This window comes from Echinococcus granulosus, assembly GCF_000524195.1.
Source record: "Echinococcus granulosus chromosome Unknown EG_S00057, whole genome shotgun sequence".
NCBI classification, from domain to species: domain Eukaryota; kingdom Metazoa; phylum Platyhelminthes; class Cestoda; order Cyclophyllidea; family Taeniidae; genus Echinococcus; species Echinococcus granulosus.
Genome location: NW_020170437.1, coordinates 164344 through 182807, shown reverse-complemented (window position 1 = coordinate 182807; position 18464 = coordinate 164344). Strand labels below are relative to the sequence as shown.

General features: G+C 40.2%; 4 protein-coding genes across 4 annotated transcripts; all 4 read left to right on the top strand. All coding sequences in view use genetic code 11, as the record gives it.

The window, feature by feature from the left end:
- Positions 1 to 1262: 1262 nt before the first annotated feature.
- EGR_06456 (Proline synthetase co-transcribed bacterial protein) lies at positions 1263 to 2267 on the top strand (the record flags this gene model as incomplete). Its single annotated transcript, XM_024495705.1, has 7 exons — positions 1263 to 1328; positions 1361 to 1474; positions 1508 to 1543; positions 1576 to 1651; positions 1682 to 1813; positions 1847 to 1989; positions 2022 to 2267. The coding sequence occupies 7 exons, from the start codon at positions 1263 to 1265 to the stop codon at positions 2265 to 2267; spliced, it is 813 nt and encodes a 270-aa protein (XP_024349866.1).
- Positions 2268 to 2310: 43 nt separating this feature from the next.
- On the top strand, positions 2311 to 2490 carry EGR_06455 (Cytochrome c oxidase copper chaperone; the record flags this gene model as incomplete). Its single annotated transcript, XM_024495704.1, has 1 exon — positions 2311 to 2490. One exon carries the CDS (start codon positions 2311 to 2313, stop codon positions 2488 to 2490), a length of 180 nt encoding a protein of 59 aa, XP_024349865.1.
- A 119-nt stretch (positions 2491 to 2609) lies between these two features.
- Positions 2610 to 3017, top strand: EGR_06454 (Replication protein A; the record flags this gene model as incomplete). The annotated part of the gene is made up of 2 exons (XM_024495703.1): positions 2610 to 2789; positions 2829 to 3017. 2 exons carry the CDS (start codon positions 2610 to 2612, stop codon positions 3015 to 3017), a joined length of 369 nt encoding a protein of 122 aa, XP_024349864.1.
- A 706-nt stretch (positions 3018 to 3723) lies between these two features.
- On the top strand, positions 3724 to 18132 carry EGR_06453 (hypothetical protein; the record flags this gene model as incomplete). The annotated part of the gene is made up of 14 exons (XM_024495702.1): positions 3724 to 3742; positions 4479 to 4512; positions 5836 to 6022; positions 8212 to 8376; positions 8934 to 9056; positions 10220 to 10538; positions 11900 to 12185; positions 12579 to 12780; positions 13521 to 13621; positions 13674 to 13772; positions 14639 to 14736; positions 14818 to 15210; positions 16131 to 16274; positions 18005 to 18132. 14 exons carry the CDS (start codon positions 3724 to 3726, stop codon positions 18130 to 18132), a joined length of 2298 nt encoding a protein of 765 aa, XP_024349863.1.
- Between the last annotated feature and the right edge of the window lie 332 nt (positions 18133 to 18464).

The window sequence follows — 18464 nt, the reverse complement described above, 5'->3', positions numbered from 1 at the left end:
CGCCGGATCGCCAATTCAAAAACCTTCCACATTTGGCAGCGCACATACGGTGCCTCGTGACAAAAAGACTAGTTTGCTTCGCGAATGCCTCAAACCAGTACACATGGCTGAGTGAAAAAAACACGGGGAAACGCGAAACCGGCAAGCTGGAAGTGGTCCCATGTAAGTAGATCATTATAGACAAGTTGTTCTTAAGCTTTATTTTCGCAAACGCGAGTGAAGTACAAACACAATGAGAAATGAGATAATACATATTTGAATGCATTTTCAATTCATGATTTACTGTGTACCCAAGAACAAACATGACAATTACCGACCAAAAGCTGGCGTTCTAGCATTTTTTATAACTGAGTAGTTGAAACAAACACAGCAAACAGAATAAAGCCCCTATAAAAGCAAAAATTTCGGTCTTGGGGTAGGTACATTGAACCGAAAACGATAATATTTGACGGTAAAAGGAGTTGAATAAAGGAACACGTACCACCCAGCGCCATAGTGGTTAATGGATTCAATCTCCACGCTTTAGAAGAAAAGCAAGTTCACTCATCTCATTAACAAAGAAAACATAAATAAACACGATATGTTTTTCCTATGAAAGCCTTCTGGAGTGCAGAGTACCATTGATAATCTGTGTAGGGGGTCGGATGGCATTAAATCTAGTGATTTCGTCACTATTTATACAGAAAATGCAAGGTTTTGTTTCAATCAGGTTCTACATTGGTGGTTCGGTGGATTCTTTAGTTGTTTTGACTACGCGGGTAATTCGATCTCTGAAGGGTGTGTTTTGCTCTGCTACACAGCGCCTGCATGCCCTCTTAATGCGTTCATTCACATTACTTTGTCTTATTGTGACTTCGGAAAAAAATCGGTGGTAGTGGCAAGCCGACTCGGTTCAAAATGAAAACTATTCTGATTACGACAGATCTGTGCTAAGAGTCGTTGCTCCAAATCACTTCAAAAGGGGCTCTGATTACGTAGCTTAAAATAAGGGTGATCATCAATTGGCGATTTGGAAGGAGAATAGGGCGAACTCAGGTGTGTATCATACATAGACTCAGATCTGGTGCACCAAATTTTGTCCGTAAAATAGTTGAAGTAATTACTAAACTTTAAAAGCAAAGGAATTTAAGCAGGTGCAATATTTTAAGCCAAAGATGTTAAAGCCGTATGGACTACTCTAGATTGTTATAATAAGCTCCTTCTCTGTGGTGCCGCTTCAAATTTGTTTGGTCGCGTTTTGATTCGTTTGCCTTGGAAAGAGTATGTCAGTTTCGACAGCGAAGAATTTGGAGTTAGTGCTTCAGAAAATTGAAGCGGCGTTTGCAAAGGTATTTACTGCCTTAGTTTTCAAGTTTTTGAGGTTGAAAACACTGGCCAGCCATTCCCACAGTTAGTTGCTGTTTCAAAAACAAAGCCTCTAGGACTTGTTATCGAGGCTTACAATGCTGGCCAGAAGGCATTTGGGGAAAATTATGTAGTCTAGAGATTTTTATCTGAATTGTTCTAGATTCAGGAGCTAGTTGAAAAAAGCAATAATGAGGAGGTTGGATTAGTGTATTAGCTCATATTTCTCAGCTTGAGGTTAAATGTCCGGAAATCCAGTGGCACTTTATTGGGAGACTACAGTCTAATAAAATCAAACTGCTTACCTGTAAATATGAGTTTTATCTAGCGTTGTTAGCCGTTCCTAACCTGGCTATGGTGCAGACAGTGTCTAGTTTGAAAATTGCAAACCTACTCAATAGCGCATGGCAAAAAGTGTCCAGCAGGCCTCTTGATGTTCTGATTCAAGTCAATACCAGTGGTGAAGAACGTAACTTGCTTGGGTCGATTAGTTTTGTTATAGAGAAGGGTGGAGTTGCTGTCTCGGACCTCGTCGACCTATATAAAGCTGTATTCGAATGCTGCCCCCACCTTAATTTGCGTGGATTAATGACAATCGGGAGGTATGGTTACGATGAAAATCTCGAACCTAATCCTGATTTCTCGGTACGCATTGTTGTTGTTCATTGTGGTTGTAGTGTCTGTATGATTGCAGAAATATGGTCTGCGATGCACTGGGCATCTCGAAACATTCGCTTCATTTAAGTATGGGAATGTCTTCAGACTATGAGATGGCCGTAATTATTCTTCATTTATTACAACTTGGTACTTTATTGTCTAGATTACAATGGGTAGCACTCTGGTTCGTGTTGGTTCTCACATATTTGGGTCTCGCCAATAAAACTATTCATTATACTCGTTTTCCTTCTTCAATTAATGTGTAGTAATCCATTCGGTACATCGTTTTCTGGTTAACCCTTTCTAGTGATGCCTGACGCCGACAAGTTTCCTGTCGGTCCTGATGGTAAACCTCTGAAACCTTGCTGTGCCTGTCCCGATACTCGAAAGGCACGGGACGAATGCATCGTGGAGCGCGGAGAAGAAAATTGCAATGACTTGATTGAAGCGCACCTAGCCTGTCTTCGTTCTCTTGGCTTTAAAATTTAGTGCTACCGCTATCAATTTTCATTAAATTGAATTTTCTTCAAATGGTGTTTCTTCTGATTTTTTTTCTACTTTCGCTTGAGTCTGATCATCACGTATTTTCGATTTTTAGGAAGAAAACTATGGAAACGGGGAAACGTGGGCCACGTTTTAGGATTGTTGGAGCCTTGATCCCACGTTTAGAGAATAGAGAAGTTTGCATATTGGGTAAGGCACTTTCTGTTGATCCATCTGGTCGGCGGATCACGTTACAATGTGCAGATGGTACTGAGGTCAGGTGTAACCTTTCATCACCTCTTCAGGTAAGCCGTTCCTGTATTGTTCCTACTGCCCTTGTTAAGATTTCGCCGGAGTCGTGTATAGTTGAGGTTCAAGGTCTCGTCACACAAGCTCATGAGATTCAGGCAACTGCCGAACCTGTCATATTTCCACAAGAGGCCAGTAACAATTTCGATCTTGAACGCTATGCATACGCGGTTAATTTGACTGCTACATTTGATGGTCTTTATATGCAGTCACCTGAAGAATAGATGGAAAATGAGCATTTAATCACATTGAGAATTCCTGGTATTTTTTCGAGCTTATTAAATATATATTTATTATACAACGAGTTCACTTTTCAGTTTGGTGCGCTTTCAGGGCTTTTCTGGGGTAGGTTACCTGCGAGCTAACCACCTTCGGCAGTAATTTCCTTAAGTAATTTGTTTGCTCAGCGTGTTTTTTTCGGCCATGAACGTTTACTTAGATATCTTCGGTTGTTCACTTTATAAATTCCGAGATGCGTTTTTTGGCTGGCTGAGCTTTTTCGTTTTCACCTGTTTCCCCTTTAACCTGCTTGTTTCCAACTCCATACTAATACAAGTAGCTAGGCAAATTACTATGATGAATTGTTTTAATAATTGTTACATACGCTCCGGTATTCTTTTTTTCAAGGAAAACTCCCGGAAACCAGCTGACTGTTTAGCACTTCCATCTTGGCGCTAAAGTAACGCCGCCTTATCGGACTGATTCGAAATGTTAGTATCAGGTTTTCCGCGATGAATAGCAATCCTTGTAGAATAATCAACAACCAGAGTTTTGGTCCATGTGACCTTTTCTCGCGCTAGGCATTTCACCGTCTAGGTGGGGCGTAATATCGCTTAACGTGGTGAACACTTTAGGACGAGTTACTAATTCCAATATTCTTCCACCTTCAGACATGACCCGAAAATATTAGTGCCCCTCTCTGTCCTGACTATGCATTTCACAACTAACGGTAAGTAAAAATTGGGTGGTCTTTTCAGTTAGATGCGTTAGCGTTATTTTTATCGTTTGGTTAAGCTGGTTAATGTCATTCATGTGATTAACTAGCAATGAAATTTATACCCTCTTATCATCTAACCTTGAATTTTGTTCGGTTTGCAACAGTTTTTTTTGTAGTGATTTTTTTTCGTACTTAGTAACTCGTGTATGCATATATACAATTTGCGTTAAAAGGTTGTTGAAATTGAATTTCAACAATTTTCCGCTGGTATTCAATAAATGTGTTCATTTCATATTTTAATAATAGTTATAGAATACATTTCCCTCTGGGTTCAGGTAAGCCAAAGTGGGACTGGAATTGCGTACGCTTCACGTACCTTTGTTTGCGGTACCTACACAAGGAAACTGGATGCTAACTGTATTAGCTCTGAACATATGCTATATTTGTTTTAGCTATAGCCAAAATAATTTGGTTAATAGACTTAATGAGTTGGTACTACTTTTTGGCTTAGTCCGTGTATTTTTCCGATGTTGTATGATGAACCCTGTTTGACATTTGGCGACCGTACGGCATGTGTACACTAGCAACACCATTGTAAATAAACGAACTGCGCTGAAAAGCAAATCATTCTATCACGGTATAATTTTCGTTTTTACTCCAATCATGATTACTTCTGGGAAGGCCTGTTAGCTTGAGCTCATTTGCCCTATAATTTCAACAAATTACCTCATTTTTAAAAATATTTTAGTGGCTCGCGTGATTTCTCTATCGGCTGTTTGGGGGTAAGTCGCGATTTCTGCCTCAATTCTTTCTTTCTACACGTTTTTAAGAAAAGTCAAGCTAACATTTGACGGTGAACCTTAGTAGGTAAACCCTTGTTAATTTTTCGTGCACAAAATAATCAGGTACCTTGTCTTAAGCCTTTTCGTAAATGCATTAACGTCAAATTTTTATGAGTGCAAGAAATTGGGTGGTGCTTTTTATTACTCCGCCTACCATCTCTAGCATGATCGCATTGTTCTCCTAGCATTAGTCCAAAATTGTGGAAGACTAAAACACAACAAATAATTTTAACGACGAAACATCGCGCTTACTGCCAAGACAACCTTTTCCTTTGTAAACTAAACTGGATTAGTAAATATTTATTTAACGTTGACCTCGAGAGATTTATTGTGCATTTCAAATGAACTTCTTTGAACTACTCGATGTTGAAACCAGTAGTAAAGTAGCTTGCTGGTTATTTACTCGTTAAAAGATAGTAGCAAAGCTTTATTTACGCAGGATAGGTGTTTTTGTAACCTGTAGGGAAATAAGTCGCAAGACTTTAGTGCTAATTTTGTTGAACTGTTTAGGTAAGGCTGCTTGACTCATCAATGTTCTTTTTGGTCCGTCTCGATCCATGACAAATTTGGCACTTACGGTTGACATCCATAGTCTTGACAATACAGCCTCTTTTGTTTAGGTTGTTATAGTGAACTGGAAACATCTATCAACAATGCCATCTTAAATTATGAATCGAGGTTGTTATCGTTACTAGCACGCGTCCGATGTTTGGGCAATCCTTCCTAATAAGTAGGGAGGGACGACTCCTCTTGGTATTATGCATGCCCTAACCGCCTTGCTTAGTTTTTTTTTTTGGAAAAACCCGCGGTGAAATAACACCCGAGTTATTTTATGTTTCATTGTCCTGAAAGTATTCATTTTAGGTAATAGCCCATATATTCTGTTGTCTTAACATCCAATCAATTGATCACTTTCAGAAGTTAACCACTTTGCTTGGTAGATGGGGGTAATGGTACTCCTTTCACTTTTCATCTAGGGTAAAAGTGTACTTTGCTATTTATAAGAAACATGCAATACCAAGTAGGACTACGAGCAGAGTAGTCAACCATTCCCATGCTCGCCCGTAATATTTGGTCATTTTTCATGCATGCTTTGACGCTAAGCAATATGAGATCTCGAGGAAGAGGGTCATTGCAATTGGCAATATTGTCTCCTCTCTCTGACTTTCATCGATGAACAGTGGTTTTCAGCTTGCCTAAATGCAGGGAGCTTACCTCCAATCGGTTTGTGATGAGTTCAGATGGGTCCACTTTTTCTTACAGGACCCTTCTGGTAGCCCACTTTCGGAGGCGCCGGCAGAACGAGCATGGACAGAACGTTGCTCTCCCGCTGGAAGGCCACGTCTCTGATCCGTTGGTCTTAGTGACATGTGAGGACGCGACCGGGGCTGCGGTCTCAGAGGCCTGGGGACAGGATACGGCATTGACATCTCGAGAGCGATCTATCATGGTCCGTTAGGCTCTTCTTTCCCGATATCGCGTTACGACTTTTGCAGCGCCTCATTATTACAAACATCCGTTTTTGTTATCAACCACCTTTTTTATGGTGTTTCTAAGCCATATAACAATGAAATAACATGCTCTATCACTCGTATCCATTATTTATGCACCCCAAATTAAGCGCGAATGGAAAAGTCTAACCGTAGGATGATGAAAATGAACTAAGGTTTTTTTAGGCTATTTCCTTGAGTTAGATTCAATTCTAGCCTCTTGAAGTTGTAAAATCGTTTTGATAAATTAGCTAAACTTCTTCCCTTTTGACAAAAATGTTCACTAATAACGAAATACTTAATTAGCATTAATTTTCTTACCAGTAGATTTTCTTTCTTAAATGGGTGCAAAAAAAGCTGCTTTATGGCCCACCACTTTCATCAATGAATGGTCTTCACCCGTGAAATCGCAAATTATGGTTATTAAGCTTTTTTTAACTTTGTTCGGTATTCATTTACATTTGTGTCCTTGATATCCTAGATTCACTTATGGCTACCCCCGTGATGTATTATTCCGGTTTTAAGCCATCACCCTTTATTCCTTCATTACAGCACGCTGTTAACTGAATTGTCAACTCTTCTAATCTGGTGTTTATGTGCGTGAGTTGTGTGGACTTTGTCGATCTCCCAACCGGTTAACTAATAGGTATCTCTACTGTCGGCGTAATGAGCAAACAAGGGGGGTACCGGCCTGGTGGCTAGAGGGTGGAGACTGCCTGAGTGTGATTTGCATGTCTCAGTAATTTCAGTTACGCGTAGTCCTAGCAACTGATTGAGCGTGGCCCGCCTTCTAGTGGCTATCAGTGCACTTAGAGCACATTTTCTGCTTGATGTGGGCCAATCAAGAAGGGTCGAGAGAGATCACGACTTTCTAGAAAGTTCGAAGGTGACCAATCAGCTGGAACTTCTAAAAGTTAGAACAGAACGGTATTGTAGTAGTCATATACAATCATTTTTTAAATAAGTTTTACTTCTGTTTTATATGGAGGTTAGTACATTTTACAGCATTCTATTGGTTGATGGGATCTTCCATTTGTTGCGTAAAGTAGTAAATCTGAATATCTTGTTTCATCTTCTTCAAAAGATAATGTATTTTTAGTATGAGCTAGGAACGCTCCATACTTTTCACCGCCCTGAAAAATTTGCAGGTCTATTAATTGTTGACAAATCCATAAATAAACTTCGAAAGCCACCTTTTTTGGCGAATTCTTTGCATTCAAGGGTTGTGGAGATGTTTTGCCTTTGAATATGTTATATTGGTCTGCATGCCCTGGGAACTTTCGCTTCCACCTACCCTTTTCAATACCTAACGAGTTTTTTACTAAGTTGATTGTTTATTTTTCGGGCTCCTTTTTTGTGGTACTATTTTGCAAATTTCGGTTTTTCAGGCACAATTCAGTCAATAGCCTTTGTTAATAAGACAGCAATAGTTTCCACACATTTGCAAAGTTAATTTTATTGTATTACAAAGTTATTAGTTCGTCTCATTCCAGTCACGCAAAGTATTGGGAGCTCGGCTGGGTTTCTTTACCTAAGTTTATAGAGTTGGAAGTTTTTGTCTAAAATTTGCATCATAAAATTCGACATTCACAATTATCCAGGCAGATATAGGAAACAATAGTACCTGAAGGGCAAATTAGTTTACGCCTTTTGACCCACAAAATGACATGATCAAGAAATTAAAATTTTTGTTTTTCGTCTGACCTACTCACATTTCCACTTACTTTAGATAGCGTGTCTTTTTCAATGAAAAAGTGTAAAAAAGTGCAATCTAATGTACCTCATGTTAGCGATATTGGTCCATCCTTAAGTGAGACCGTCGCATAATCCCTATCAGCTCATTAAACTAATGCTCTAGGAAGATAACTACTGTATGTCTGGAATCATATAGAATCTGTTTTTAACGATGTTTTGCACTTAACACACCCTGTCTTTGTAACTGAATCCCAGGAAATCCCAATTTGTCTGATATTTCCCATTTGCCTGGATTTTTTGCTCTCTTGATTGGTATGAACATGAACATATCACCTCCCACTTTCGCTATGGACATAGTTTATTTACATCTGTCACATGTCTCACGCTGAATCGATGTCACCTTAGCCTTCTTTTCTTGAATTCATTATGAAATGTTTATGCGGTAAAATACTAGGCGTCTTCGACAACCTCTGATGATGGCACTTCCTTGGTTCGTCGTGTTCTGAGCGCTATAGGTAGCTTCATGTCCCCTTCACCGGCTGAGGAGCAGGCCGCCGTTGCATTGGTCGATCAGTCCTTCACTGACTCAATGAACATCATCAAGGGAATCGCTTCTAGTGTGAGTTTTTTTCTCAATTGCTTTCGCTCGTCTGCCACTATTTTTCGAGACTTTCGATAGCCTTAGTAACTTCTCCCTTATACCTTAAACAGTTTAGGTAATTGTGATTTGATTATTTTTGTCAAATTTTTATCGCAAACATTGCTCTCTCGCTGGAAAGCTTACTTCCAGCCCGTTGATCTTAGCGACAGATGAGGTCGCGATCGGTTCTGGGGTCTTAGACACCTGGAGAGCTTGCTGTAAGTAGGCTAGCACAATACTGCGTAAATTTTGGTCGTGTTTGTGTAACTTAGAGTGACCAGATTACACATTTGAAGCTGTAATCTCCCACTGAGTCACGCATTAGCAAAATTTTATACCTACTCTGATCTTCATGTGGTGTTTTTGGGTAGACTAGGATTTTTTACCTATTCACACTAGCATTTCGCTTATATTATGCTCGCGTTGGCTGATGCTTGCTGCGTGTGCATGTGATTACCATTTTTCTGTGCGAAGGAGAAAGTTTGGCGGAATTTAATTTGCTAATCCAACCTTACTTATTTTTTGTACTCTTTCAGCTTGACCTCCCCACTCACTTGCCAGAGTCTTTTTATGCCAGACTACCTTTTCGTCGTTCCAGTTCAAACGATAACCTAAAAGCTCTGATGGAGCAGCTTGAGTTACTGACATTCTATAGTAAGGTCAGTCAACATTTGTTTCTTTTGGAAAAAAAGGAGGAATTCTAGAGGGTTGAGGTCTTTTAGCGCTTTCCTCCAAACGGTTTGATATAAGACGTCTATAGCGTCCATTTAAATCTTCATGATATCACAAAATTTGCGGCTTGGTGCGACAACAGTGATTCACAAGGTACAGCATCTAAAAGTTATTCCGAAAACTGCGTCGACGTGGAGTTGACATAGCAATATCTGAACCTTCGTTTTATACCACTTTGTGGAGGATGCTCTTTCTAGTTTGCCTGTCAGCAACTTAACGCGCCTTTGCAAATGCCTTCCCTGTTAAACCATCCGAAGGAGGAAACCGATTTGTAATATCTGTTTCAACAATATGACTTTGTGAATGATCAAACGGGTTTTTCATATGTAACCACCACCCAGCTTTCATCTGAAAGCAATGAGTATTGAAGTGACTGATCTACGCGTTCTAATGTACTGCCAGATTCTCTTATAAGCAAAATCCAATTCGACGATTGTGGTGCATTGAAACTAGGTCTTTCTCCGCTGTGATAAAAGAGAAAGTAACAGAGCTTAAGGTTGATTTTGCACCTTCATTTAATGAAACGCTGTTTTGACCTTTGTTTGACGACATTAATCCGACATTTGCCACCAGAGGTTCGTGTGCAAAATCACATGCTCTAGAACAGCATTTGGATCTTTATTCATCTCACATTTTTTCACCACAGCCTTTGAAAAACACATTGATTGCTGCTACCCACTATTCTTGTCAAAATTCAAAATTGAATCGAAACTGTGCAGTGGAGTAGGTTTGTGTCGAGAGCACACATTTGTCAAACTAGGAGCACAAAACTCTCCTGTGATTTAATTAAATAATTTTTGTTTTTTAGTAAGTAATTAGTAAATATAAACTCGAAATCTAGTTAATGACAAAATGCTTCGGTTGGAAAAGTGCAAAGTAATTTACTTCTCTTAAGTCTAGGTTTGAAATCTTGCACGCGTTACCATCGCTTGGCAGATTGCCATGAGGGCAGTAACTGTAGTAGAGTCCACTCTTTCAAAGTGGTATAGGTTTGAATCGGCTTTTTGGTAAAGCTGAAAACTGGTGTTATGTCTAAAGCCACCGAGGTGCTTCCGAGTATTAACAACCCTCCTTTCTTTCCCTCTGGCAGTCGAATGGATTCCTGAATGCAGTGGCACCAGAGGAAGTGTCGTCAGAGTTGGTGCAGCACACAATAGGCAAGTTGGAGAACATGGCCATCTACCTCCTGGCAGCCTACTTCCCCGCAGACGGGTTAGAGGCCAGCGCGGCCTCGGACCTCAATCTCCTTCGCTGCCTGGAGGTGCCGGCTGCTCACGATCTCACTCCCTTTCCTTGCTCTCGGCCCAAAGACCACCTCATTCGCTTCGGCTATTGCCAGTTCCAGTTCGCATCTTTCCTCGCCAACCTCTCCCTTCTGCCTGAAGCTGTCGCCACTCTCTCCCAGCCCTGTAGGTAACGAAAACACACCCAGATAACTGCTTAAAACCCATAACATGTTGCAGTCCGAGTTGTTTCCAAAAGCGTTATGAAGCATGAGTTCGGAAGTAGCTTCATCATTCAGAAAAGCTGAGACTAATCACGTGACACTGAAAACTTGGCCTAATAATACTTAGGAGATAAGACAATACTATTTTATCAAACAATGGCACTTAGTATATGCATGAGGCATTGTAGAAAAATAGGGCTAAAATAGCTGCCCTCTGATGAGAGCCACCAAAGGCCGTGTATAATCCGGGATGGAATCGTGGAATGTTGAACTGAGCATATCGTCCATAATTTGCGTAGCTAAAATAGCATACTATACTGCAATAAACGTACCCTCAGAGAAGTCGGATTAAATTTTTTTGGCTATTTGAGTGCCTAAATTAGGTTAGACTAACGATCTCATTGACGTTAAGTGGGTTTGTGTTACCATATCACTATTTAAGCTGCATATTTACTTGAAGTTCACAATTGAAGTTAGTATTAAGATGGGGAACAATTCCTTCATTAGGTTTACTGCTTTACCACAGCTCCACTTTTTGTCAAGCTAAAATGCTTTTTTGCCAAAAGCTATGACGTAAAAGGCAACGAGTCCTACTGCAGTCATTTTTAAACGTTGCGGTTCCTTCACGGTTCGCGGTGTTTATGTTAAGGGCTGATTTCACCTTGAGGTTGGTTGTGCATGCTTGAATTCGACGCCTATAGGCGTGACGCAAAAAGGGTTTCGTAATGTCTTAAAAGGCTCTCAAAACATTATGTGAATTGGTTTCGTACTCGGAAGAGCAAAGTAGTTCTTGAAAGCTGTCCTCTGTATTTCAAGTCGAGAGCATATGCAAGCGTTTAGGCTTGTCTTAGCCTTGTGGTCATTGACAAGTTGGCCATTACGTCCATGAAGCCGCTAGTATAAAGAATTGACAGGCATTTAAATCACGATTTAAAGTAGAAAATTGGAAATAGGTGTTAAGTTTACTATGGCCAAGTCTCGTTTTTAAGTGACTTGAGTCCTAGGGCTAATTTATTGCATAGCACGAGGCATTCACCATGCGTTTTCATTGTCTGGATTGTGCCTTTTCAAAACGGCCCAAGGCAAGTTTAAATCTCGTGGTTTTACTTATCTAGCCATGGAATACGTTCTTTTGGTTCGCCTTTTCTAATAGGATCAGTGTCGATATAAATTAACGTGCGGTTGATTTAACAAACTGAATTTTCGTTTTCAAAACGATGGTGTTCAGATATGTGTCGGAAGTGAGCATAGCTATTTAAGTGCTAAACTGACTCTAAGCCAGATAAAAGCCACTGAGTTGTTCTTTGGTAATTTACTTAATAGGCCTGAAATCCTGGCTTGAAATGTGGTCCACGTCACAGGATGTTCGGCTACAGCTCCTCTCCACCAAGATCCAGCACAACCTGCTTGCCCATAAGTATCTGAGTTCCGAACACAACGACGCGGTGCAAGGGGAAGAGGGAAATTTTGGGAATTCACCGGATGGAAAAAGATCGAGATTTTATCTTCCCTCTTCGACCTTTCATGATGTTTCAACGCCCTCACAAAACGAAAATCTTGACCCTCCCGTAATTTACGGGCCGGATGTATTTAAGCTAGACAAACGGGAGTATGTTTCATAAGATGCATTTAAGTAACCTAAACGATAACTACAGATTGGGACCTCTAGATTGGTTTTCTCTAAATTAGAGTATTACTGACTGTATTTGATCCTTATTGTAAATCAGATTGTAGGAGGGATTGTCTATATAGGAATATTGCCTGTTTAACTAATACGCTTGAATAGATATTAAATTGATCTAATATGATTGTGAGAGTTTCTGCTTTTTTCGAAAGCAGTGCTTCATTGACTGCTTACTAGGTTAATTCACAATCATTTTGTATTTATTTCATCCACGACTACTGGGGAATTAAATGCTTGCCGGTGTGACTACGTGTGAATCTTTTATCAGCAATGCAAATTAGGGAATATATATAATTTTCAAACTCTCTCCGCAATTAGTGACGGCCCGGGGTCACCACCACCCAAAATCGACATAATTTTTGTCAACGGGATGCTAGGTAGTGTGTTCCACACCTGGCGTCAACGCGACTCCTGTAACGCCGGGAGCGAGGAAAGTCTTACGGAAAGCGGCGATGATTCGAGCAGCGACATTGACAAATTGTCTCCCTCCTTCCCTGGCCAAATTAGGTGCTGGCCCCAGGTATGCTCTGCATTTCGGCAGGTTATGTAGGTGAATTTTGGTCAGTAGGAAAAAGTGACCCCAGTAAGAGGGTACGGCCTTACTACATAAATTTAAGCGTCATTCGACATTCATTGATAAAAAGAGAAATTAATTGAAGTAATTTAGAGACTCAGATTTAGAAAATTAATTCATAGGGTGGTAGTTTATATTAGGGACGAATTAACATTACTTCTGCATAGCGCTTTATGAAAGACCAGTAATAAAGGGAGAACTAATGTTACATTATCTAAATAGATAGCATTCTTTTAAGAAAAGCTTAGCTCTTGGTAAAACTTAATACATGATTAACTTCGTACAGCAAAGCTTGACTAAATCTCAAGTTAAAAAGTCAACAAACCATTAACGAAAAGCTGAGAAAGCATGCTTTGAAGAAAGTGCGTAAACGGACGTTGTCCTTATAGGATGATGGATGATAGTGGCGCTGAAATGCGTCGAATAAATGTACTACCCTCTTTTAATTCATTAAGCTGGGCGTCTCCTTTACTATTTCCTGATTTTGTATCACGAATTTGTACAAAAATGTGTGCCGCTTTGTGTGATGTTAAAGCATTGAATTATTCCTGTTTGATGGAGTGATCTTTTATGGGTTTCCACCGAATCTATCAACATGTATTACCGATTGTACTTAATCACCATTTCAAACTTTTGATCTGGCTGTCGGCGTTTGCGGTGGGATTTATTCCCTTGTGTTCATTAAGGCTTGGCTAAGCGAGGAGTTCCCTGAAGCTCGTATTCTGGGTATCAATGCAAATTTACGGCCTTTTGTCTGGAACCCCATTTGTCCCGCGGAAAAGACCAAGTATGTTTTGTTAACCTATTTATATGCTTTAAGCCTGTACTTACAAATTTAGATTAATCAAATCAACACCCTCTGATTCTGATGCCTGGATTCACAACCATATGTTTCTTTACGGTCAGGTACATGCCTGGATGTCGACCACAATCTGTAGGTATTAGATTACTGGCGTCTTCTATTGAAGATCTAACTCGTGTTTGGTCTGATTCTCCATCGCAAACATAAAACTTAAGCACTCGAGGCTCAGAAAACATTCAAGGATTGGGAAATATAATTGTTAACAGTTTTTTGCATAGCTATGGCGACGTCAAGCATTTGAAGGCATTGGGGGAGGAATGACAGTAGGTAAAGACATTTTATACGAAAAATGAAGTGAAAGTTTATAGGGCTTTTTACCACTTTAAAGTGTAGTTGGTGAATGCTGTAATTCCAAAGTACAGCATGAAGCACATGTTGATAAAATTTGAGGGAAGAAAATGCTTTATTTTTTGGTGAATTTATAAACATTCTTTGATGTGTTGTATGCTATCAAGGGCCAATCATCCCAACTTCCAATGTTTTTTTCATTACATAGATCCAACCACAAAGAAGTTGTCAATGTTTTGTCGTTCTCTAAATATGATGCAACTTTTATCTTAATAGATGTTTCGGGCTAGACGATCTCAAATCCTGAATATTGTTTTATGACCTGTCATTGTCACAGTAATAGTACTCAAATTTAATCTAAAGATTATACGGGTTTGCCAATCCATTCACACACTTAGCAGGAGGAATTGTAGCAAGTGATTTAAGGTAGTACAGGCAAATATGCTAGCTTGTGGGTAGATTTACTCCGCCGTGGTAGACCTTTGCATACATTTTAATTCTTTCATTTAAAATTTGTCAATTTGGATCTCTCAGTTTTCTTTTTTGAGCTTGTTTCCTTGTTTTATGGTACCTATTCGACTTCATGTTCCTCTTCATAGACCTGCTAATTACTTTTCCACCCCAGAACAGTCACCATCGTTCACTTATTTTTAGGCGTCGGATTGATGAAAGGGCTCGTGACATTTTACAGCAACTTTTACTGGCCGGTGTCGGTCGGCGTCCAATCGTCTGGGTTGCGCACTCTGCCGGTGGTAAGTCAATAAATAATGCAGTCATTTAGGTTTTTCCCAAGGCACTAGGTTTCAAAGCTCCACTTTTTTACCAATCCAAAGGCATACTCACTAAAGAGGTGCTGAAGCTCTCTGCTACCTGGATCCCCGAGTCTTCCGCCACCGTACTGTCGCATTACGAGGAATCCTCGGATTCCCTCCTCCACACAACGGATTTTGCAGTATCCGTCGCCCAGAATCTGCATGCCAATGAATACGTTGACCCTGCCTCCTCGGACACCGCCTTATTAGATTGTGGTTTCGGTGGTAGGGTGAACGTTGCCACGATTGCGATGGACTCCGCAGTCGATATGGAAGTGCCCACTGCTGTGGCACACCAAACCAAAGGTATCATCTTCCTCTCCGTCCCCCATCGAGGCAACCAGTCGATGATGTTTCTCTACCACTTCCCCATGGTTTTCACGCTCACACCAGAGGCAAAACAGCTACAGCAAAGTTAGTTCACTCCTTTTTGATCCTCCCTTTCTTTATCAACGGTGCGTCTTATGGAAATAATGGAATTTATGAAATGGAGCATTGGATGCCTTATTGTAGAGTAGTACTTAAAGCTAGTCGTGTTCACTGCCAATTAGTACTGCTGTTTGCACAGGTGCCTTCCATAAATTCGTTTAAATTTGGTTAATATGCATTGGGAACAAAATACCACGTTGACTAGCCTTTGAAAACAGAGAGGCAGTTTATAGAAATGTCATTGCATTACCAAGTTCATTTTGCTTTAGAATCTTGAAAAGGTGGTTTGATATACAACTTTGGTAGTATGATGAGCAACTCAATGTTCACTTGGTCAGATGCGGTTTGTTAATGCGGATGTGGTGCTTCAGTTGTGTGCGTGCACATGGCGTCAAGGTGTGTGTGCCTGAGATCAATCCCTTCTCGAACTACATATCAGCCTGCTAATCACATTTAAACTTAACGGCACACTTCAATGTCATTGCGAATTGTTAAATAATAGCATTTTTGGATGCCTAGGTGATCTAGCGTTTATTTTAACCAGCTCTGCTGAAAATCCATACATTTTGAGATTTGGCATAAATGGATTTGATTAAGAAGCCCTACATTTAAGATGTGAGTAATCTAGTTCTCACATAATTGAAGTTATTTCGACAATACGTCTTACTGTGAACTAGGAATTATTTGAAACAATCTGATCGTTTAACATTTGAACCTATCGTGTATATATTCATCGTACCATGCCCGAAATACTCTGTGAAGTTTAACATTGTGATATTTTTTTGATTTAACTCATTAAAATTATTTTTAATTGAATGCCTATCTTCACTCGGACTAGATTAGATTATTTTCGACGATGTCCAAGCACATTACTTGGTTAAATTATTGCGTTGGCATTTTGACAGACAACGCGTCGATAATAAGTCTGCACAACTGGTTCCTGGAGTGGGCATCCAACTGTCCGCTGCAAGTGCTCAATCTGGTCGAAGACCGGGAGACAGTTATCAACCGATGGTATTCTGTGCACCTCGTTCAGCCCGAACCTCAAGGTAAGTCAAATGCTTTCTCAAGACTTTCGGTTAAAGGTGTCTGCAAACTGATTAAGGAAATTGAATCACCAACCTTGTCTTATTAGTGTACGTGAATATAAAATTAAACAATTTTTGTCAAGAAGTTGAGCCTTCCATTGACACCCACTAGTAATTGAGGGTTCGTTGCCAAGCCATCGCTGAGTGAGCAGTCGATGAAGTCCTCTACTCCCGAATTTTTCAAGGATTATTAGTTACTAATACTTCTTTCTATCTTGCGAATAAGCAGCGAATTGAGGCATTTAAAAAGTGGCAAAACCAAACTTATGACTCTGACAACCAAAGCTCATCTATCACTATGAAATCCTTCCCATTTATTAGCCATCATTCAAGCCTCCTGATGTGGTCCATCGTTTCCACCTCTCTTACAGGGCCGCATTTGTATATTCTCAGGGACCGAATATAGGTTCCAAATCGTCTTCCTTTTTATTCCACCTGCTTCTCTGTTAGGAGTACTCGATTAAATCACTCTCAACCGTTTGCATATTCTGTATCGAAATCGAATGCATAACATAGATGGATTTGCGTCATATTTAGAGTGTTTTCGGCCATGATGCGTGTCCATTGTCTGTAGAACACCATCAGAATAAAGCTTTACTACTTTGTTTTCAAAACACAACCCATGGCCTTCATTTCTAGTTTTTCGAATATATGAAACAACTGACCCTCTAAAGCTTTGCCGCTGACTAATTCAACCCCCTCTCGTGGGGTTAGCTGACATCCTCATAACTTATAAGGTGCAAATTAGAAATAAAATTTCAAGCTTAACTGTAGTAGCGTGTGTTGTGTAAATGTAATACCTATGCTTTTTGCTATGGAATTATAAGTGAGACCTGCTTCTTCTCCATTATTTGTGCAGGGATAGCACGTACTTTAGTGTTCCCTTCATTTAAGCATTTGCCTAAAGTGCCAACTTTAGGCAAATGCCATTTACGCAATCCAATTTTTATGGGATGAACTCAAATGCAACATCGGGCTACTCTTTTCCAACGGTCTCATCTAATGCTATGACACTGTTCACTTGGTCCCGATTATGGTCATCCACAGTGCTAAATTGCTGCCCCCACTGCACTTCGTTATGCTTGCTGGGAGGATGGGCTTAGCGGCAGAGAAGTGGCCAAGCCACGTCTCGCCTCCCCTCGCTTTGCCTCTTCACGTAGTCTCATTTGCACTCACAGATCTCCGTTCTGGATGCGTAGGTACTTGGGCTGGCGAGAGAAAGTATGTACACATCCTGTGCAAACGGGACTCGAGTTCCCGCCTAATTTACAAATCTGACTCTTTCTCACCATCTAATTACTTGACTTTCTAAGTCGCAGAATTCCTGTGGTATTTCTAGAGTACTTTAACTGGTGTTTGAATCTTTACAGCTCTATTGTACTCAGTTGCAATTATTTGTATCATGATCCATCATTTAGACACCCTAAATTGCCATCTTACGTTTAAGTGATTCGTATTCGATATGGCGCCACGTAAGTCCTCGTTTTAAAAATGTCCCCATACTGAATGGATCATGTTTTACCAATTTTACGACATTAAACTCGTTTGCACAATGTAACGTTCGCAACTCCGAAATTGACATCTCAGGTCCTTTTATTTGCAATTCCAAGCATTTGCAGTATTCGTGATAGGTATCCTCGATAATCGTCTCGCAGAAGTGATTTCCCCTATCGCATTGTAAATTATTTTAGATACTGAGTTTTCGGAAGTAGTTCTCGTTGATACCAACCACACTGACATCTGCAAACCAAGGAATCAACAAGATGAAGTCTACGTGAGAGTCACCAGCTTCATTCGTCGTCTGATGGAGTCCTCCTAGCAGCCCAAAAAACCGCGAAAAGTTTCTCCCCTGCTTTTTTTACAAACACATTCTTACCTGCTCAATTCTCTTTGATCGTCCGTCCGACGATAGGTGAACCGGAGATCGTTAGCACCTGTTTATTTTCGCCCTAAGCTTAACATTCATGCATATTCTTTTTAAGTTGTTGACCTTGATGTATTCATTCAGACCCTGAGACCTCAGACAACCGCAGCTACACCTTTCTACTTGATGCTTTACTACAGGGGCAACTCGCGCCTTTGCCAGTCTTTCGTACAGTGTACCAACACAGACTCAATTGGTCGTCTCCGTCATGGGAGAATTGTATTATT